At 34.0% G+C, this 23,902-nt stretch overlaps 2 protein-coding genes across 3 annotated transcripts in view; one reads left to right on the top strand and one right to left on the bottom strand.

Annotated features, from left to right (window-relative positions):
- Positions 1 to 303: 303 nt before the first annotated feature.
- Positions 304 to 23,902, bottom strand: part of LOC107434129 (vesicle transport protein GOT1) — a 48,896-nt gene continuing 25,297 nt past the window's right edge. The window contains exon 9 of one of the 2 annotated variants that reach the window (XM_060815216.1): positions 304 to 338. The gene's annotated coding sequence lies outside the window, so the exon portion shown is untranslated. The remainder of the gene's footprint in view (positions 339 to 23,902) is intronic. The other variant, XM_060815217.1, reaches the window with a different exon arrangement.
- On the top strand, positions 2,213 to 3,434 carry LOC132803084 (uncharacterized). The gene is made up of 2 exons (XM_060815323.1): positions 2,213 to 2,900; positions 2,962 to 3,434. The coding sequence occupies exons 1-2, from the start codon at positions 2,213 to 2,215 to the stop codon at positions 3,432 to 3,434; spliced, it is 1,161 nt and encodes a 386-aa protein (XP_060671306.1).

Here is a 23,902-nt window from a genome sequence, read left to right as displayed (position 1 = left end):
AATTAGATCGTAAGATTCTATATACTCCATCAGACTTTGTTAGTCAGTTTTATGTAATCGAATAGTTCAACAACTATTTTGAAGTTTTTAAAGCCAAATTGTTTAATTAGCATGGACATAGTGCCTGGCTGAAAAGCCTGAAAATGATGAATTTTATAGATGCTTTCATCTTCTTTCGCTTATGAAAAAATTGTGAAATAACTGATAAACAGATAAAACTTAAACCTGCCATTTTCCACTACTTCATGCTCTATGGTAGCATTACTATTCCCTTTTACGATCATCCAGTAATGATTCTTGAGTCGAGTTGTCAATCTTTCAAACAGTTGCCTAAAGTTCTGGGAGGGGATCAAGGAATAATTGGAAATTTAATGGAAAAAATTAGAAAACAAAAATAAACACATATTTCATAAGCAAACATCTACAGAATAGCTGACCGATCAAAGCTCCGCGACGGATGAGGAAGAATCTGTGAGCCATTAAATGACGTTACTAGTACAAAGAAAATCCTGTCAATTGTATGGGATACAAGTATGTAGCAATTCCAAAAAACTTCGGAAAATCAATATCCCATTTTGACTCTAATAAAAATGCAGTACCACGAAAAATGAATTTACTATAACGGTCCCAGGCTTCAGGTTTGAATCTCTTAGTCTAGTCAAAAATTGTTAGAAGTACGTTCACCTAGACAATAATCAGCCTTAAAAACTCTAAAATTTCATCATTACCATAGTTCTATTTTGCATCGTTTAAGTATCTGACAGTGAATTTTCAGAAATGAATTACTCTTACTGCAACAGATAGTATCAAATTTTCTTTAACTGATCAACGTGTTAAGTTACCATCAACAACAAAAATTTAAATTGCTATAAATGAATCTGATCATGTGATGAATACTGCCTATCAGTCTAATAACACTAATACTGCCCTTCACATGTAAGCCCGTCTATTATAAAGGGCGGAAAATGGGTCTTAGATGTGCAGAATAATTAATTAGGACTTAACAAACAATTAGAGTGTGATACATGTAAAGTTACCATCAATCTCAAAATGGGTCTAACAATGCATATCAAACTAACGTTAAAGAAACTAATGCAACACAATGCAGATATGGGACATTGTAGTCCTAGGTGCCGCTATCACTTTCCTCTCTTGTACATCTTTTGCAGTTATAATGGCAAAAATATCTTTCCTAAATTAAATGCTTTCGTATCTGTCTGTCCCAATGAAGGACCACACGGGAAGGCTTACGCTAATTAGTGTTCTTGATGATCTACTGATAGGCAGATATGGCTGTAAAAGATTTCTTCTGAATAATATATAAAAAACAAGGCAGCCAGCATTTCAGTAAGAGTTATTCGTAATAACAAGCTACTAGCTATGAGGTAAAAATCTATGCCATGTGCTTTGACTAACCGGTCAATTTAGACTCCTTACAGTTTCCAAATTAACATATATATATAAGACTTTAGATGGAATATAATAACTATAAAGGTCTTGAAAGTGTTGGAATATAACCTGCTGTGCTGACATGGAGGCTAAGGCAAATATGGACAAAATGAGGCTATACAGGTGTACTTCACAGTGGTTCATATGCCACATGTTATAGAACAAACTAGAAGGATGAGAGGGTGAGTGCGTGAAAGTGTGAGAGAGAGAAATACAGATTTATGCTTTTATAACAAATTGTAATCATTACATTTATGATGTAAGCAAAAATATTTTATTTTACTATTACATTGAAAAATAATGAAAATACATAAGTAGAGCGCACGTTCTTTCTCTCTTCTAACTTTTCTCTCAAGCAACCATCATCTTCATTACAAAAATATACCAATAAATAGAAATTCTTCAAGCTCCATTAACATGGTATCAGAGCTTGTTGAATCTGAGTTGGGAGTAAACACTGTGTTCTTAAAAAAAAAAAAAAAAGGAAATAGAGCTCGAGTAAATCTGAGCTCGATTGAAGAGTATAGGCTAGAACTTCAGATCTGAATCATCAATGGCTGGATCTGAGGCAAGGGCCCCAATATTCTCAGTTGAGAGCTATGAGTTCTGGAGAATCAAGATGATCACCATTTTCAAATCCTTTGGGCATTGGAAATTCATGGAGAAAGGAATTCCAGTTTCTACTGGGAAGCTGAAGGGGAAAATTGAAGAGGCTGAAGGAAGCTTAGCAATTGAAGATGATGAACAGATGATGGAGTTTTAAATGAAGGATTCAAAAGCTTTGGGAATTATTCAAGGTGCTATTACTGATCAAATTTTCCCAAGAATAGCAAATGCAGAGACCTCGAAAGAAGCTTGGGAGCTCTTGTACAAAGAATTCCATGGTGGAGATCAAGTAAGATCTATAAAATTGCAAAGTTTAAGGAGAGAATTTGAATGCACCAAGATGAAGGATGATGAAACACTGTCTAATTACCTTATAAGACTAAATGACCTAATAAACCAGATGAAAACGTTTGGAGAGACACTGTCAAATGAAAGAATGGTTAAAAAGGTATTAATCAGCTTGACAAAAGCATATGAACCTATCTGTTTGGTGATAGAAAATACTAAGGATTTGACATCGGTGGAATTTCAAGAAGTAATTGCAATTTTGAAGAGTCAAGAGCAGAGACTTGACTTGCAAGTTACTGATTCCATAGAGAAAGCATTCTCTACATTGTCTGTGAATTCCAAAATACAAAACAAAGGAGTAACACAAGCTAATGTAGCTAAATTTCAAAAGTCATGGTCTTCAAAAGAGAAGAAATGGAAACCTAAACAGAAATTTCGACAAAGGTTTCATGGAACTCAAATGACAAACACACATGCTGCAAACACTGTTCACGGGGGGAATAGATGGCAGGTTGGAGGCAGTCAAGACAATTCAAAACCACAATGTAAAACCTATGGTAAATATCATTTTGGGGAATGTAGGTTTAAAGGCAAGCTAAAATGCTATAATTATGATAGGTTTAGACACTGGGCAAGGAAATGTACAAGTGGAAGGAAATCAGATGGAATTGACAGGGAATATGTTTTATGCAGCTAGTAAGACTGGTGGCTCAAGCAAAAGCAGTGAATGGTACATAGATAGTGGCTGCAGCAACCATATGACAGGAAATATCAATTTATTGATTGATGTTAAGAGAAATTTGTTTGGACAGGTTCAAATGCCTAATGGAACACTAGAGAACATAGCTGGGAAAGGTACACTCGTGATTGACACTGACAAGGGAAAAAGACATATCAAAGTGGTACTGCATCTACCTGGTTTGAAAGAAAACCTCTTGAGTGTTGGTCAAATGGAAGAGCATGGCTATTATCTGATATTTGGTGGTGGAATGTGTCATGTATATGATGGACCTACATCGGAAAATCTAGTTGTGAAAGTTGAAGCAAAAACAAATCGATGCTATCCACTTACTATAACATCGAGAAAGTAGGTTGCATTAAAAGTTCAAGCTGAGTAAGTGTGGAAACCTGGCACAAAAGAATGGGACATCTTCATTTGAATGTTTTGCTTAAGCTAAAGAAGAAGGATATGGTTTTGGGATTACCAAAGCTTGGAGAAATGATGAAGGTTTGTGAAGGTTGTCAATTTGGAAAGCAGCGTAGAGAAGTTTTCCAAAAGAATGGTGCATGGAGAGCAAATCAACCACTACAACTAGTTCATATTGATTTGTGTGGACCAATGCAGGCAGAGACACTTGCTAAAAACAAGTATTTTATGCTATTTTTAGATGATTATACACGCATGGTTGGGGTGTACTTTCTAAGAAACAAATCTGAAGCTTTTATCTATTTTAAAAAATTCAAGGCAATGGTTGAGTTGCAAAGTAGTTTTAAAATTAAGTGTTTAAAGAGTGAGAGAGGAGGAGAATTTCTATCTGCTGAGTTTATAAAATTGTGTGAATCTAAGGGAATTCAAATGCAAATGATAGTGGCCTGCACTCTTCAACAAAATAGGGTGGTTGAAAGGTAGAATGGAGTGGTTGTTGAAATGGCCAAGGCCATACTACATGATAAACAAATGCCCTATTATCTATGGGTAGAAGCTGTTCATACAATTGTGTATTTGTTAAATAGGTGCCCCACTAAAGCTTTGAATGGTGTGACACCTTTTGAAGCTTATAGTGGAAGAAAACCTGGGGTAGCACACTTGAAAATTTTTGGATCCATTTGTTATGTTCATGTACCAGCTAAGACAAGGCAAAAGTTGGATTCCAAAAGTGTAAAAGGAATCTTTGTTGGCTATAGAACCTGTGAGAAGGGATATAGGGTATTTGATCCTATAGCTAAAAGACTGATTTTATCAAGGGATGTTGTATTTGATGAAGAAAATTCATGGGATTGGAACAAAGATGAGAGAAATGATGGTAGAAGGTTAATTTCAGTAACCAAGGATGCTTGTAAAGTCTCACAAGGGGTGAATTCAGCATTCGACGATGCTTACCATACACCAGAAAAGTCAGCATAAGGAGTGCTTAATTCAAGAAGGGCTACACACAGCAGCAGGAACATTTCAAATACACATGGGAGTAAAGGTATGGATTCTACACACACTGAAACTAGTGGAATGCATGCTAAATTTGATCATACACCAGTGAAATGGAGGAGTTTGACTGATATTCTAGCAAAATACAACAACTATATCATTGAACCTGAAGACTACAATGAGGCAGCACAAGATCAGTCCTAGATCAATGCAATGACAGATAAGTGAAAAATGATTAAGAAAAATAAAATTTGGGAGTTGGTGAATAGACCAGCAGATAAGCCTGTAATTGGTGTAAAATGGGTGTGCAAGACAAAACTCAACCTAGATGGCTCAATTCAGAAGAACAAAGCAAGGTTAGTGGCTAAAGGATATGCACAGAAACCAGGATTGGATTTTAATGAGACCTTTACTCCTGTTGCAAGACTCAACACTATTAGGACCTTGATTGCTCTCTCACAAAAGCTAGAAATTGTACCAGCTTGACGTTAAATCAGCCTTTGTAAATGGTGTGCTGCAAGAAGAGGTCTATGTAGAACAACTAGATGGTTTTGTCATTGAAGGACATGAGGATAAAGTGTATAAACTGCACAAGGCTTTATATGGGTTGAAACAAGCTCCTCAAGCCTGGTATAGTGAGATTGATGCATATTTCAGTGCGGGTGGTTTTCAAAAGAGTCAAAGTGAGGCTACTCTTTATACAAAAACTAAGGGAGAAAAAGGAATAATTATTGCAACCATATCTATTGATGACATAGTGTATACAAGAAATGATGATGAAATGTTGCATTGGTTTAAGGAAGATATGATGAAAAGGTATGAAATGACAGATTTGGGATTGCTACATCATTTTCTTGGTATGGGAGTAATACAAACAAGTTCCAGCATTTTCGTGCACCAGAAGAAATATGCTTCTACATTGCTGAACAAGTTTGGCTTAACAGATTGCAATCCAGTTCTCACACCATTAGTTGCAAATGAGAAACTGAGCAAAGAAGATGGAAGTGGAGCTGCAGATGAAGAGGTGTATCGAAAAGTAGTGGGAAGTCTTCTATACCTGATAGCTACAAGACCAGATATCATGTTTGCTGCAAGTCTACTGGCAAGGTTCATGCATTGTCCCACAAAGAAGCATCTTGGCATCGCAAAAAGAGTATTAAGGTATGTCAAAGGTACCTTAGACTATGGAATAGAATATGTCAAGGGAAAACAAATTGTTTTGGTGGGACATTGTGGCAGTGATTGGATGATATGAAAAGCACATCTGGATATGCTTTTAGTTTTGGAAGTGGAGTGTTTTCATGGGCTTTAAAGAAAATTGTGTAGCACTTTCTACAGTTGAGGCAGAATATATAAGTGCCTCAGAAGCAACTGCATAGGCAATTTGGCTTCGATTTGTGTTGGAATATTTTGGTGAAATGCAAGTGGAAGCTACACCTCTACACTGTGATAATACCTCAACCATTGCCATCACTAGGAATCCAATCTTCCATCAGAAAACCAAGCATATTGATAGGAGGTACCACTTCATCAAAGAGGTCTTGCAAGATGGAATTGTAGATTTGACATATTGTGCTTCCAAAGAACAAATTGCAGATATATTTACCAAATCATTACCAAGGGACAGATTCAATTATTTGAGGGAAAAGCTTGGAGTTGTTTCAGTATAGAGGTTACAGAGGACTGTTGGAATATAACCTGCTGTGCTGACATGGAGGCTAAGGCAAATATGGACAAAATGAGGCTATACAGGTGTACTTCATAGTGGCTTATATGCCACGTGTTATAGAACAAACTAGAAGGATGAGAGGGTGAGTGCGTGAAAGTGTAAGAGAGAGAAAATACAAATTTATGCTTTTATAACAAATTGTAATCATTACATTTATGATGTAAGAAAAAATATTTTATTTTATTGTTACATTGAAAAAGAATGAAAATACACAAGTAGAGCTCACGTTCTTTCTCTCCTCTAACTTTTCTCTCAAGCAATCATCATCTTCATTACAAAAATATACCAGTAAATAGAAATTCTTCAAGCTCCTTAACAGAAAGGCATATTGAATAACTAAGTAGCATAAACAAAACTCACCAAAATAGGAACCTTATCATCCATCCCACAATTGGAATTTCATAGAGGAACACCATCACAGATGGCCAAAAACAACTGCAATAAAAACATTAATGTGAGTAAACATATGGAGAAGGAAAAGTAAATTATTTATATAAATATTATCACTTAGACCAGAAACTAATCCAAATAGAACAATACAACCATATATTTCCAAGATCATACCAACTATTGGCCACCGAACAAGAAGGAAAAAGAGCCCGAGAACAAAAGCAGCTGCCCCTGCAAAAGCAAGAGGAAAATCAATGTTGAACTTATATTCATTAAGATGCATTTATTTTTACATAGTGCAGTTCAGACAAGCAGATCTGTTTCTTTTCATGTTCAAAATTTTTTTAACGTTATAGGTAATGAGAAATGTAATAAAATTTGCAATTCAAACAAGCAGATCTGTTTCTGTTCATGTTCAAAATTTTTTTAACGTTATAAGTAATGAGAAATGTAATAAAAGAAGTAAATATTAACAAGCACACAGAAAGTACACAAGGAAATACCTACAACAAAATTAGTATAAAATCTATAATAGCAAGAAAAATACTCCAATAACAAAAGGACGTAACCAAAATAAGGTATTTACCGAAGTAAAGCGGATATATACCAAGAGCACAGATTTTTCACTATTCAAAGGGTTTTCAGTGACATTCTTCTGTCTCCATAAAGATCAAAACACATACTGGAATTGCCTACCCTAACAACATAATTACCAATAGAACGATTCAACAACTGTCTTAGGCATTAACCAGCTAGCAAATCCAACTCATAGGAAAAGCCAAAAACATTGAGAAATTCAAGTGAAATAAAAATGTCCACTGCACTGGTCATAACAATACTGTCATTTCATATAAAAAATTTAAATACTCGGGTTTATCTTCCCGTACAAGGAGGACAACAATAATTTTAATCATTAAAAATGTAGAATCAGAAAGTAATTAAAAGAAAAAAAAAAATTAATAAACTCTTCAAAGTGTATTTCTTTCTTCTTTTTTGTTTTTCTTTTTTTTTTTTTTTTTCTTTACTACTAGCTTTATCATGACACCTTTATAAGCCTTAAATGCAATAGAGAACATAGATAAAATCAGACAAACTGTCATAAAAGGAAAGAAGTGAAGAAAAATATGGATATTATGAGCTAACACCCAAACCAACATAATACTGTAAACTACAGAATTTACCATGAAAAAAGGTTAAGCAGAAAAGGTAATGTAGGTTATTTACTTCAGAGGTAATGTACCTTGAGGTTATAATATTAAATATGACATCTATGATGATTTTCTTTTGTCTACTTTTATTTCCACATGGTATCAAAATCTGATTCTAATTCTTTCTAACCTTTGCAGGTCAAAACTTATAGGAAAAATGCCACATACAGCCCACACATCACCTTCAAGTGATGATATGCCTTTGCCAATCAGTCAATTAGAGCATTCACATTCCATTGCTCTTCACAAACGTAAGTGCACTTCAACTTAAAAACCTTTAGCTATCACCAATTCACTAGACTTGGTCAATAATGAAATAGATGCTATAACCGATTTAGACTTATAGTTAGCTAGATGCAGTTTGATCACTTTGGCTTCAACAGCAAGGTGTTACCAGTCTACTTCTGATCTTTTTATTTGATGGATGTGCTGCTTTCTCCCTAACTTAACAAGCCAATTAGCTAATTCATATTTTCGTGATTTCGTATTGACATGAGGTCTAACTCATTAGTAAACTTAAGAACCAAACTTCTTAAAGGACTAAAATAAATACTATAAACTGTGAAAATGATCATCCTTATGGACTCGGCATAAGTTCTTTCTTCATCATACCTCGTAATTTGCTTTATTAGTAAAAAGTCTCAATGTAGAGCGCAACCAAGCAACGGAGCTACTCCAGCAAACCAAAAAATCTGAAATCTATATCGCAAATGTGAAAAATAATGGGCTTTTGCTTTTCAAAAACAAAATCAACCAGGTTGATCTAAGAAAATAATTAGACCAAATAGTGCAAAGATGACACCAAACCCGATAAGACCCAAGCCAACCTCTACAATTTTTCACAAGTTTTTAAAGGTTACAAGCAAAAAACTGATTTTAATGACAAAATAAAATGAACAATAAGCAACATAACAAAACTTTTAGGGAAAGGCAAGAAATTCGTTTTATGATAACCATTTTCGAACTGCACAAACTACCTAACAGCTTAAGCTTATGGGATTGGTTGAAACTTAATGTGGTAATAAACATTTGGATGTTTATCTGAAATTCTATTTGAATCCTGAATTCATATCTACTTATTATCCAAATGGACATATGAGAAGGATTCTTACGTATGTTTTGTGTTGGCTTAATATACACATTTTGGTTCAGTTCTTCTCCTTTTTTATCAGGAGCATAACTTATTAAACAGAAGTGAGTTACAAATTTTAGAGGACAAGTGATGAATGATGGAAACAACCTTTGATTATTATCAAAGGAGAGGAAAACCTGACCTAAAGCTTAAACTTTAATTTGGCATCATCTAGGAGAAGATAGGCTTATTTGTGACCTTCAAGGATCCTAATAGCTTATTTTAATTTAATTTCCTAATTTAGTGAGTTATTTTATTATTTTAGTTTCCTTACGTTTTTAGGAAGTTTTATTATTTTGTTCCCTTATTTATCTAGATTTCTTATTATTTTAATTTCCTAATATTATTAGGTGATTTATTCTAGATAGGGGTTTCTTATTGTTGTAGTTAATAATAATACAAGTATTTCTCTAACAGTTATTCTTTGGTTTTGTGTAATGTAAACCAAACTTAGGTGTGATGCCTAAGGATTTTAAGAGTGATTCCTAAGGATTTTAAGAGTGATTCCTAAAATTGTTCTAATATTGATAATAAGACAAGTATTTCTCTGACAGTTATTTCTCTGGTTTTGTGTGATGCAAACCAAATTATTATAGTCAAAACTAATTGCTAACTAACACTTAAAACTTAGTAAATGGTCAAAGAAAAGGATTAAACGAAATGGTGTGTTTAAGCTCTTTGGTGAAGAGACTAAACAACGCTAGTAAAGAACTAAATGACACTAAGTAAAGCTTCCTTCTCCACCAATTCTTCCCCATTAGAAGAACACTCATCCTTGAGATTACACAGAGCTATGGGAGCATCATCACGAGGATAATAAGGGGAAAGATCAGCAACGAAGGTAGAAGAAATCTTTAACTCCGAAGGAAGATCGAAGATGGAAGCATTATCACCAAGTTTTTAAGTACTTGAAAAGCACCTAAATTTCTTAGGCATGAACTTATTATAAGTGTCAGCTAGAAAATAATCCTTTTGAAGGAAGATCATAACCAAATCCCCTTATCCAAAAGTTTTGTAATGTCAATGATGATCAACAACAGTTTTGCACTTCTGCCCTCTAAATGTGAAACTGCACCTTTTTATGGAAGTTCACATACTGTTCCGCAAAGCTATATACTTTAGTATTTCCTTCAAAACAAGTAAATCTGTAGTGTGATTTGGTGGTTTAGTGTAGACAATAGCAAAGGGAGAAAGACTAGTGATTTCGTTCAACATGCTATTGTAAGCAAATTCAACCTAAGGCAGGAAAGTATCCCACTGTTTAGGTTTATCAATTGCCAAGCTTCTTAACATATTACCCAAATTTCTATTTACCACCCCTGTTTGCCCATTAGTCTGAGGGTGATAGGCATTGGTATACTATAGTTTAGTTCCAAATTTCAACCAAACCATTTTCCAAAATGGTTGATGAACTTAACGTCACAATCAGATGTGGTAATCTTGGGTACACCATGAAGTCTGACAATTTCTTTGTAAAAGAGTTGTGCTACATAGCTAGCATTTGAAGCCTTCTTGCTACGAACAAAATAAGCCATTTTTGAAAATCTATCGACCACAATATAGATAGGATCAAACTTTCTTTGTGTATAGATAAACCAAGAACAAAGTCCATAAAAAGATCCTCCCAAATTGTAGTGGGAACAGGCAATGGGGTGTACTTAATATGAGGCCAAAATAACCTTTCAGCAAAGAGAGTTATTGCCTTGTCTCTACCAGCATGGGAGAAGAGGCCACCAGCATGCAAATCTATAATTAAATGCTATCGAATGGACATTTGTGAAATGCAAAAGTTGATTTCCTTTGCAAAGCAAACTCTTAGTGATATAGAAATCTTTAGCATATTCTCGGTTTTGGCATTTTTGCCAAATTGCGCCAAAATCAACATTTGTAGGATAAAGATCTTGGAGATGATCAAATTCTGACAGTTCAATCCATGAAGCTATAAGAAGTAAAGGATTTCGGCAAAAAGCATATGCGACTTTGCTGTGTTTGTCAAAGTTGGATTGAAAGGGGTAATGAAATTTATGTAGAAATTGTAACCAGCGAGCATGAAGATCAAAAAACTTCTTTTGAGAGCTAAGATACTTCAAAGGCTGATGGTCACTATGCAAGATGGATTACTTTTGAATTAGATAGTGTTCCTAATGGTCAAAAGCTCAAACCATAACGTAAAGTTCTTGTTCATAGGTGCTCCACTTTTGCCTAGCTTCACAAAGCTTTTCACTAAAGTATTTTATTGATCTTCCTTTTTGTGTCAACACAGCTCCGATGCCAATTTTAGAAGCACCAGTCTTTACTTTAAAAACTTTATCAAAATTAGATAGAGCTAGTACAGGGTCTTGAGTTAACCTTTGTTTAAGGAGCTAGAAATTTAGTTCTTACTCTTATTGCTAGCTGAATTTTTGTCTTTTCAAACATTCAGTTAAGAGAGCTCTGCTAAAGTACTAAAATTCTTGATGAACCTCTTATAGAAGTAGCCAAACCATGGAAATTTCTTGGTTCTATGACTGTGGTTGGAGATTTCCATTCTAGAATAGCTTGCACCTTTTTAGGAATGGTGTGAATACCGTTTTTATTGATTATAAAATCCAAAAATAGTAACTGATCAATCATCATACTTTTTGATATTCAAGTATAATTTAAGGTCCCAAAGGGCATGGAAAACTTGCTTTAGATGGCTTAAATGATGCTATTTGTTCATACTGATATGTCATCAAAGTAAACCACGACAAAGGGGAATGGCTTGAGCACTTGATTCATGAGCCTCATGAATGTACCAGGTGCATTATATAGACCAAATGGCATTACAAGCCATTCATACAATCCCTCTCTAGTTTTAAAGGCTATTTTCCACTCATCACTAGCCTTATTCTAATTTGGTGGTAGCCACTCTTGAGATCCAACTTTAAGAAAATTTGAGAGCCCTCCCAACTTATCCAACATTTCTTCCAGTCAAGAAATGGGAAATCAGTACTTGATTGTAATTTTGTTAATTACCTGACTATAGACGCACTATCGCCACTTTGGTATAAGCAAAGCTAGAAGAGCACAAGACTTAGGCTTTCTCTTATTATCTTTTTCTCTAGCAAATCATTTACAATTCCCTAGAGCATCTCGTATTCTTTACAACTCATTCAGTAATGAGTTAAATTTGGAATACTAGCACTAGGCAGGAGATCAATGTTGTGTTGTATATCTCGCATTGGTGATAGTTCCATTGGCAATTCAGCAAGGGCAAGGTCTTGGCATTCTTTACGAAGTGGCCATAAAGGATGTGGAACACCTATGTTCTTAGGTTTGGGTTTGGAGATTATGAGAGCCATGAGATTATCGGGTTTAGTGGCTGGAAAGGATATGGGAGAGGTAGTTATAGAGTAGTTTGGTGCCATTTAGGTGTTGTAGATATATGGGTAAGGATTACTGTGTAATAGGTTCATTATGTGAAGATTTTGGAGTGAATGGCAGGAGAACTATCTTTTTATTATGCCACTAGAATGTATATATGTTAGCATTACATTCCTATCAAATTGCCATAGCCTTTCCAAAAGGAGGTGACATGCATCCATGTCCACAACATCATAGGTAACCTCATCTTTATAGTGATTCCCAATAAAGAATGGAACAATGCAAACTTCATTGATGATCATTTCACTCCCCATTTTAATCCACCCAATCTAATAAGGTTGAAGGTGAGCTATCATTGGGTAGAGCCTTTACCAAAGATTTGGAGACCACGTTCTCACAACTGCCATTGTCTATGATTACTTCGCAAACATTTCCATTAATGGTGCACCGAGTCTTAAAAATAGCATTCATTTGTGTTTGAAGTAGTTGTTTGGCTAACAATAATACCTTTTAGATGATACAAACAAGTAGTTCACCAAGGTTTCCATCTAGAAATGCAAGTTCTTCATGCTTCTCACCATCGAAATGAGTTGAGTCTCATCAAGGTCGTCTACTTCCTTGTGAATATTTAGGACTTTTCCTAATGGATAGTCACTAGACCTGTGGCCAACTTGGTTATACTTAAAGCATTTGAAAGGCACTGGTCTTACATATAATTTGGTAATTTCCTAGCAATTTTGTTATAAGGTTCAAGGTTTGTTTTGGAGTTACTATTGGAAACTTGATTTGAAAAGGATCTAGGGTTACGAATGTTGTTTGGTTTTTTCTTTTCATGGTAGAAAGTAGATAGAGGCTTCCATTTTGAAGGTTTCTTTCCTTGAGTGCTTTGCTATCTGTAACAGCCCAGACCACCTGCATGCGATATTGTCCGCTTTGGGCCCAACCAGCACAGTTTTGTCCAAACACATCGTAAACGAAAGATATCCACACCACCTTATAAGGCGTGTTTCATTCCCCTTTCCAACCGATGTGGAACTTCACAGTCCTCCCCCCTTGGGGTCCAGCATCCTTGCTGGCACACTGATCCGGGTACTGGCTCTAATACTAGCTATAACAGCCCAGGACCACCCGTATGCAATATTGTCCACTTTGGGCCCAGTCTACATGGTTTTTGTAACACCCCGTCCCGAAGTACATCGGAAATTTCTCAAATTTGACCGAGGTTGACCGTTGACTTTTGACCATTGACCGTTGACCTAAAGGGTCAAATGTTGACTTTTTACTCCTGATGGAATTTCACATTGACCGAGGTACCATTATGAAGTACACATTGTCACGAGTTCATAGACTAGTAGCACGTCGAAAACGGAGCTACGATTTGAAAGTTATGAGCGAAACAAGTCGAGGTCCAAACGGTCCAAGGGGTGCCAAGTTGACTTTTTATTCATGCAAAGTTGAGTTTTGACTCATGCATGGTTGTGAAGTACTCGTCGATACGAGTCCGTAGACTAGCGGCACATCCGATTTGGACATGTGGTTTGAAAGTTATGGACATGCGAAGTTTTCCAATTACCGCAATATTTTATTCTATTTTCGAATTATGCACAGTGCATGAACAGTGAACCACGTGTCAACATCTTAGAGGTCTACGTAGGTGAACAGTGCCACCCACGGTGGCCTTAAACCGGTGTGAAAAGAGAGGGGAGGAGAGAGAAAGAGAGAGAGGGGAGAGAGAGGAGAGAGAGAGTGAGAAAGAGAACCACCGGCCATCGGAGTTGCAAACTTTTCCAGCCAAATCTTCCCACACGTGCTGGTCAGGCAGGAGCGCCTCTCTATTTCCGGCCAACCCCCAAAATTTCACGGCCAACCTACCGGCGACGCGTTCGGATCGGGGCTTTTTCCGACGGTGGTGCTGCCACCTTCAAACCCAGATTTCTCCCAATTCCGAACACCGTTTGCCTCACTACCGGTCCCATTGGAACACCCACCTCGAGACCTACCTCCCTGCTGAAAATCACTATCAGTGGCCACCGTACACGCCGCCGCCGGCGACAGTTGCCGGTGACCGTGACAGCTCGCCGAAGAAATCACTATTCCGGTGAGTCCCAGGTTGCACCACCCACCTTTTCCCACTAATTCTGACCCCCTGAACTCAGATCTGGGGTCCTTTTCCTCCAATTCGAAACAGTTTGGCAGAATCGAGGCTCTAAAGGCCGAGAGCTTTCCGGCGAGATTCCAGCCACCACCGGTCCGATCTCCTTGAAGTAAGACCAGATTCGTAATCCTCGTCACTCAAGCTTCGATTCGGTATATTACTCGTCAATTTTGGTTAACGTTTTTGTTTAACCCCCCGGGTACCGGGTATTATTTACCAGAATAAAATATTATTTTATTTGACTGTGTGTGAATTGTTGTTCTAGGAGCCATGTGCGTCGTGGAATTGATCCCATGGAGGATCTTAGGTTAATTGCGTGCTCTAGGTGAGTGACCCACCTTCAAAATTATTTTGGGATGTTAAGATATATATATATTTTGTGTAAATTGGTTGTTTGAAAAATATGTTTGATGTGTTGAATATTTAGTAAATATATATTTGGAATTTTGGTGCCAAAATTGAATGGAATTAAATATTTGTGCATTATAAAATATTTTGGTTTTAAGGAATTTGAGATTTTGGCAATTATTATCAAATTTCATTGTTGGAATATTTCATAATTAAATATTTGACAAATATGTTTTATGTATTTGATATTAAGAAAATTTCCATATAAATTGTATTGCTACATGATAATGTTTTTAATATATGTTGTGGTGCCAAAAGAATATATTTGGGAATTAAAAGAAACTGTGATTGAATTGTATTTGTTACGCATGAGCAAGGTGTTTTCATTTAATTAATTGTATTTGGATTTTAATATTATTTTTGGGCATGATTTGATTTTAAATATTTCAAGGAAATATTGGTTTAAGTTTGGTGGTTTCAAATTGTATAATTATGCCCTTGGAATATTATTTATTTGATTTTATGATTTGGGAAGAAAATTATTTGTATATTATTATCGGTGGATTTATGCTGGAAATGTTAAAGAAAAATGTGGGAGGTTGAGTTCGAAAAATGGTATAATTCCCACTGTAAATTTTGGAAAAAATTACGTACCTTTTTATAATAAAATTTGGTTATTTATTTTAGACGCACTCATACAGTACTGGTGTTCTATACTGTATATGTGGATGAGCGCGCAAGTTATAATGTCTCCCGTGAGTTGCCATTGGACCGAGGGTAGGCAAGTTTGATATTGGCCATAAGCCGCCCCCTCCATGGCCGGGATGACGGTTTAAGCAGCGGCGCTGTCGGGATACCGAAGCCACCGTATGCAAGTTTCTCTCTTTAACCTCCCGCCGGATGGTGCTCAGGACGCTGGGTATCGAAGGGCATCACTGGTATATAGTGTGGTGCGTTATGTTTAAATTTTCAGATAGAAATTTCAAACCCTAAAGGTTTTAAAATCGTATTTAAATTAAGTACATTTAAATTGTTTTATCATCTATTTATAATTATTTAAATTATATTTCTGATACTGTTTATCTTAATTTATTTAATCAAATTATATGAATTATATATTGAAGTCTTCTTTTATGTTATATTTCTTTCATGCAAGTATTCTAAATTTATTTTATTATATTTCATTACATTTTATTGGTATTTGGATTGTTTAATTATTTATTAAATTAATTAATTATTATTTGATTTATGGGGCATAAAATATTGGGTTTTGCGAAAATGGTTGAAAAGGGAAACCTTTCCAACAGAGTGGATGGTGAGGGTTTTGAGAGGAAATATTACTTTCAATTAATTATTATCTATTAATTTTGTTATTGTTTGGTATCGATTAATTAAGTTTCTTTTATTATTATATTATTAATATTATAATTGTGCAGTAGATAGGGTCCCTCACTGAAATGATTAGCATCTCATATTTTTAAATTCCGTTCTCCTAGGTCCAGGTTGGGAGACGTTGATCGTCCCGGGCGAGCCCGACATCTCAGTTCATTGCCGAAAGTCCAAGAAGCATTTTTTTCCCTTTTTCCTCTCCATTTTGTATTGCTTCCTTTCTGACATTGTATTGATTTCACATTTATTTGTATAATGCTCTGTATACTATATTGGACATTTAGTTATTAATTATGCATTGATTTACTGTTATTCATTTGGAGTGCTGCAAATTTGTGGAATTATATTGTAGTAATGTGGGAGGAATAAGGGGATGTATATAGAAGTGTGTTTTCAGTATAGGAAATTTGTGGTAAGTCCAACCCTTAGGGGAGGTTCTGCCGGATTTTCCGTTGGAGGGTCCGGTAGGGTTTCCCTGAGATCAGGGCTTGTCTAGGGTTCTGGTGAGGAATTTTAGACGGGTCCTAACAGTTTTGTCCAAACGCATTGTAAGGGAAAGGTATCCACACCACCTTATAAGGCATGATTCATTCCTCTTTCCAATCAATGTGGGACTTCACACTATCTTTCTATAGTATTGGCCACATTCATTGCTTCATCTAGTGTATTCATAAGGCTACACTCCAATTTCTTCTGAATACAAATCTATAGATTTGTTGTCTCTCAGTTTGATTCGAATTATTCTTTAAACTGAGCCTAAAAAATTCATCAGCATACTCATTTATAGTTCTAGCTCCTTGTTGACAATGGTGGAGTTGATAATATAAAATTTGGTCATAGTCATGTAGGAGAAATCTAGCTTTTAACAATTGCTTCATTCGATGCCACATTTTAATAGCATCTTTTCCTTCCCTTTTTCGGTTCAATAGAACCTGATCCCACCAAGTTGAGGCTCCACCTCTCAGCTTATAAGCAACTAATCTCACTTGTTTCTCAATAATATTCATATAATCCAAAAAAATTTCAACAGTTTTGATATTTAAAGGTCCATCAAAAATAGGAATATCAATTTTCATCTTGTATTCAGAAGTCTCATTGTTCAATGCATACCTATTTGGTATCCCAAAATAATGTCCCAAACGAGGTTCCCCATACATAGGACAAAATTGATGTTGCATCCCTTGCTGAATTTCAGCTTCAATCTTATCATCAGAATCAAGGTTGTCAATGATCGAAGGGTGATATGGAGTGTCATCAATAAGTTCTGGTGTTCCTAAGTTGAAATTCTAACGGATCTAAGGGTGGGTGTGCACCGGCATAGGCCGAGCAACATCTCGGCTGACCAAATTTCAAGGGTGAGAGCTTCAATTTTTTGTTCTAAACCATGGATTGATGCCCAAATAGCTTGATTGTTCTGCTCGTTCCAACAACTCCACTGCTTCCTTCATCAGAGTTGGCCATCAAGCTTGGCTAGATCCAATGCTTCGATACCAAATTGATATAGCAAACAGAGAATATTAAATTAATTTCAATTGAAAACTCTGAAAACTCAAAGATTCAAGTGGAGAAAAGGATTTCTTTCCATTAAAGAAGCTTAAGCTTCAAGAAAGTTCTTTGCAACGACAAAATGAAGGATCTACTCTTTCAAAGAAAAATGACAAGTTTATACGCAAAACAAAGAGTTCAAAATGGGACCATATTGCTCAACAATTATTACAACCAAAACCAATTGCTAACTAACACTCAAAACTTAGTAAATGATCAAATAAATGGATTAAATGAAATGGTGTGTTTAAGCTCTTTGGTGAAGATACTAAATAATGCTAGTAAAGAACTAAACGACACTAAGTAAAGCTTCCATCTCCACCATGTCCTACATCAACAAGAAATACACCATAGTGAAAAAGTAAAACAAAGCTAGAAAATAACCCAACACTAAAAATCCTAACTACGCCACATTTTTCCAATCAGAAAATCATAAAGAATGGAAGATCTTTGGAATCTTTCATTAAAGAAGTCCGTAATGATGCCCAATTTAATTTTTCCCAATATAAATTCCTCATCTTGTGATTTTTCATCTGAAGTTTTTGAACTCCTTTCCATCCAAATAACCAACAAACCATCCATAAAATGCATATTTTCACAAAATCTCAACCATCTTACTAGTCTGAAATCCAAGAAAATAAATAAATAAATAAAATTCAATAAATAAGGAACCACAATTTCTAGAAATCACCTTTGAAGCACCGATAACTCTCAACAATTGAGATCACAATGTCACTGAAACTTGGAAATGCAAAAACAGCTATGTATATAGGTCAATAAGAAACCAACGATAAGAAAAAAACAAAAAATAAAAAACAGCAAAAACTGATTACAAGGACAGCCTTCTGAACGGCAAAAATTGCAAATGAAACTTTTGTACGCAGATGCTTTTTGGTGAAATTTTGCATCAAAATGCTGCTATATGATATCGCTTACTTTTTATCTCATCTATCTCATAGGCCATCTTGTTAATCCTTTTCACACGGTCCTAGAGGTAGCAAGCAAAAACACAAACTCCAATAAAAGAAATGGACATAAGAAACGGACATAAGATTTTTATTGGGGTGGTCAATTGATGCTGACAAAAAGAAACAGCCTGTATGAAAAAGAAATAAAAACTATGCAACATAAGGTATGAAGATGGCCCCGTAACCACAAAAAAAAAAAAAATTATCTTTTTTTTTTTTGGTTATCTTTTTTTTTTTGGTTTATAAAAAACAATATTGTTGAACACTTGATAAAACCAAAAACACTTGCAAAATCAAAAACTTCTCCTGTTTGAGAAAAAATAATGATAATAACTTAATGTATAGTAAACAACGATTTCATAGTGAAATATTTTAACTAGAACACTTGTGCTTCAATAGCTAAATGATAAATCATGAGCTAAATCCCAAATATATATTAATGGAAGACTACCATTCATGCATGGTAGACAATAAGCCTCAACCCAAATGAATGACTACGTTGTCTATAAGTGAAATATGCTTGAGAAACAATCCTAAATCATGTTTCTCTTCAATTTTCTAATTTCAGTTGTGTCAATAATATCGATTGTTGAGGACAAAAGTTTATGTTCATCTTCAGCATAATTTACAATTTCATCAACAAAAATATAAACATAAATTTATTATTAAAAAAAAATTGGCACTTTATTTTGTTGCAAAATTAGAACCTCCTGACTAGTGAAATAAAAGTCGCAGAAACCGACGAGATATCGACGATAATTTCGGTTGCCGACTGTCATCGACACCGATAGGGGGAGGGAAGAAGTTTCTGTCAGGAGTGTCGTCGATTTGTCACCAGAATCGAAGGAAGTCGCCGAAATCTTCAAAAATTGATGGAAATTTCCTTCTATTGGTGGAAAACGCCAGCCGAGAACTGGTGTATGTGTTTGTGTGTTGTGATCGAAAGGGAAAGATCTAAAGGGAAAAGGGACAGCCAGAGAGGAGGAAGACACAAGGGGGAGGAAGACATGGGGAAACGGGACAACCAAAGAGGAGGAAAGGAGGAAGACACGGGGAAAGGGGACAGCCATAGAGGAGGAAGACACAGGAATTTTTTTTTTTATTGTTATTGTTTTTTTTTTTTTAAATGTTAATGAAAGTACAATATAGGAAGACACGGGAATTTTTTGTTAATGAAAGTACCTGGACAGTTGATTGGAATTGATAGAGAGAGATATACTTGGCACATCCACGATTACATGGAAAATTTTTCTAATATGATGAGTTGAAATGCCTATTGTTATATTCGTGAAATATCGAAATATGATTATCAATTTGAAGAACCAAGGAATTCTTTTTGGCATTGATAATGTATTAGGAATTATATTTGAGAATTTCTTGTATCTTACTATTATCTATTAAATTTTCTATATTTTGATGTTAATAACATTATATTTTATTCACTTATAAATAGTTTGTAATATTTATAAAATATTTTATTATTATTGTATTCTAATTACTGTATTTTTATATTATTTTATTATATTAATTATTTCATAAATAAAAATTTATATTCTAAATTAAAATTTTATAGTTTCCGTAACTTTATCGATATTTCCGTCGATATTGATGTTTCCGTTGATATTTTCATAAAATCATACCCTCGACATTTCCACCGACATCGATAATTTCTTCACTACTCATGACTTCCTCAAGCATAAATGGACGCAGACCTCTTTGACCCTTCCACAAAATTCATAACTTGCACTAATTTTCCTTCTAGTATCTCTTTTTGAAACTATACAGAGACACTTTCAAATATGTTACTATTTTCACTCACTTCCAATGAATACCAACTAGAAAACCACAGTTCTCAATTCCAAATCTATATATCCCCAAACCCGCTATGTTTTTTCTGCACATGATTCTCAATGCCCAGGATGGGTTGACTCAATAGCAATTCAAATGGTTGTTCTATTATCCCCTAGAGTTTCACTACAAACTACTTATACCCAATATTGCCTTCTATATGACCGTTGAGAAGCATTAATCAAACATAATATATATATATATATATATATATAAGGAAATTCTACGATGCGGATGGTCCTTATTATGTTGTAGTGTGGATCTTAATATTTATGCTAGTTTTTAAAAAAATTATCATCAATATTCATCTCTGTGATAATATTGACAATAATTTTTTTTTAAAAATCGTCGTTAATACTGAGATCTACATGATAAAAACATGTAGATATCTACACCATAGATGGACTATATATATATATATGGAATATATATTTGAAGTAGTCTGTAGTACAGGCATCCGTATTTTGTTATGATGTAGACCTGTTCACAAACGATAGTAGTTGAAAAAATTATCGTCAATACTATACATAAAGACAACAATTTTGAAAAAAAAAATACTATATATAAAGATAACGATTTCTTCCATACCATAACAAATGCGAACGTCCGAAGTATAAAATTTCATTTTTATATATATATAGAACAAATAAATAAATAATAATAAATTTAAAAAATTAAAAAAAAAAAAAAAAGTAGACCTTTTTAGTTGGAAGAAATCCAAAAGCTTAGACAAAGGGTTTGACGGATTCAGCAAACAAAACCAGTAGCAAAACACAGAGAAATTGAATTTACAGTGAACATAGGTGCTTCATTAATCCTTTTATGGGGTGTTTGGATAGTGGTAAAGTTAGTGGGAATCTAAAATTTTCAAGAAAAATGAAATTTTATCATATTTGAATAATTTTTAAGAGAAGGAATTTGTGGGTACCAGTGGAAAATAAATCTCGTAATATAGGTGGAAAACTGACAGGGAAAGTGGATCCTACTAAAAAGGTATCATTCTAAAATTCCCTGGAAAACTTGATATTACTTATTTTTTTAAATACAATTTTATTCCTTTATTTTAATATATAAATTTATTTAATTACTTGTAAATCCTATTTTCCTCTATAATTAACCAAACACTGTAAAAAGAATCCCAAAAAAACTCATTCTCAGAAAACTGAATCCCAAGAATCAGTTTTCTTCTATATTTTCCCTTTTACCAAACACCCCATTAATGAAAACCTAGAAATAAAGTAAAAGCATTCAAATCCAAAATGGAAATGGAAATGGAATTTGTAAACGCATACACAGAAAAAAAGAAGCAGAGAAACTAACTAACCTCTGAAAGTGCAAGGTCATTATCAGTCAGACGGTTAGGGGAGAAGGGTAAAAAGCAGGAAAAAAAGGGAGTTTTTCTGCTTTTTTTTTTTTTTTTTGGTTGAACATTTTTTTATTTATTCTTTGAAAACCAAATAATAATAATTTCATACTTTGCCGCAGTTTGAAATTTTGCTTGCTTTTGTTATATTTCATTTTTTTTTTTTTTTGCATAAACGTCGATTTAAATTTCATTTTATTTCTTACCAAAAAAACTTTTCCTTTTATTTGCAAGTTTCTTCCAGCATAAAATAAAAATTTGCATCAAAAATAAAGTAACAAAAGTGATATTGTAATATTTCAATTTAATTAAAAGATAATAATTAGAGATTTTAAATTTTAATTTTAAAAAAGTTAAAATGATATGACAACATTTAATTTATTTATTTTTATAACTTATTTTCCTATTTAAAGATTTGTTTTTTATATTTAAGTTATTTGAATATGTCAACTAATAATATTTTAACACTTGTTATTTGATAAATAAATTTGGTAAATATTTTAATAACTATTAAATTACTGAAAACTATAACAAATGTTAAAATTATTAAAATATTGACCAAAATTATTTATCAAATAATATAGTAAATAATATGGTAACATTTAGTTGATTTACTTTTTTGGTTTACTTATTATTTCAAAGACTTACTTTTCTATATTTAAATTATATATCAACCAATAATTTGAAATATAAATTTTATGTACATTTTGATAACTGTAATATTGCTGAAACTATAATTATCATATGTAATCTATCAATGACACAAAATAGATAGTGAAATTTATTACTTGGATTTATTACGTTATTCTATTTACAAATTTTTGACCCAATCTTATATTTAATACCAGAGAACTAAAATAAATAAATAAATGAAGAGGAGAAGTTTCCGTAAAAGTGAAAATACATGGTAAATATGCAAAAATTTCAAGCTATAAATGAAGTTTGTGTTAAAAATGAAAATACATTTATAGGTGTTACAAAATTTTCATCTAACAGTAGAAGCTTGTGAATATATTCCAACAAAAAAAAAAATGATAATATGATATTGAGAGTGGAATTTTGTCATTTAAAAAATTACTCTAACATTACCCTTGTTGGGAAAAACTCCACCATTGAGCGATCTGATTGTGTGAGCGTGCCACCTTCTAGATTGAAGGAAATAGAGAAAATAATAATAATAACAATAACAATTACAAAAATAAGAAGAAATCAAACGACTATATTTAATTGCAGAGAACAAACAATTAAGAAGGTTCTAATGCTTTAATGATTAAAGGACTTTAATCAACTAAAATAAATAAATAAGAACAATACTAATAATAATAAAAATTAAAGCCAATAAAGTAGGCGGTCTAAGGACCAATACAAAATTAAATGGCTAAAACTAAATAATAAGTGGACTAAGGGCCAACACTAAATAAAAACTAAACAATAAGTGGCTAGAGGGCCTGCTCTATGTTGAAAACTAGAATTAAAAGTGGGAGAATTATTCTAGTGTAAAGAGATATAGTAGAGGTTGAGGTCTTTTTCAATGATCAAATGAGGCTTCAATATATAGTAAGAGAAGCCAACCACAAATCTCTTTCTTTTTCGATGTGGGATATTTGAAAACCTTTTATTTTTAAAACCCAATTGGTTTTTCTTCTCCTAATCCATGTGGGATGTTTTTCCTTATTACCTTAGACCAAAAATATTGGTACAAACATTGCCCCCCCATGTTTCATTAAATTAGAATAATTTGATGAAACATGTTAAATTTCAATTTTTCGGTCTCAGCTTTCCATACTAGTACCCCACGATAGCCATTAGCATGATCATGTTGGTCTGCGATTGTCTTCGTCTATGGCATTTGATCTTCTGTCTGGACCAGAAGCCCTTTGGATCATGCTTCATAGTCGCACAATCAATCATCTTTAAAATGATATTTTCAGCAGCTCCGAAATGCATCCTCAAACCTTCATTCATATTGTTCTTGATCTTTGGCCGTCCAAAATCT

This window comes from Ziziphus jujuba, chromosome 3 (assembly GCF_031755915.1).
Source record: "Ziziphus jujuba cultivar Dongzao chromosome 3, ASM3175591v1".
Taxonomy (NCBI): Eukaryota; Viridiplantae; Streptophyta; class Magnoliopsida; order Rosales; family Rhamnaceae; genus Ziziphus; species Ziziphus jujuba.
The sequence above is the reverse complement of the archived record's forward strand: the minus strand, read 5'-3'. Positions and strand labels throughout refer to the sequence as shown.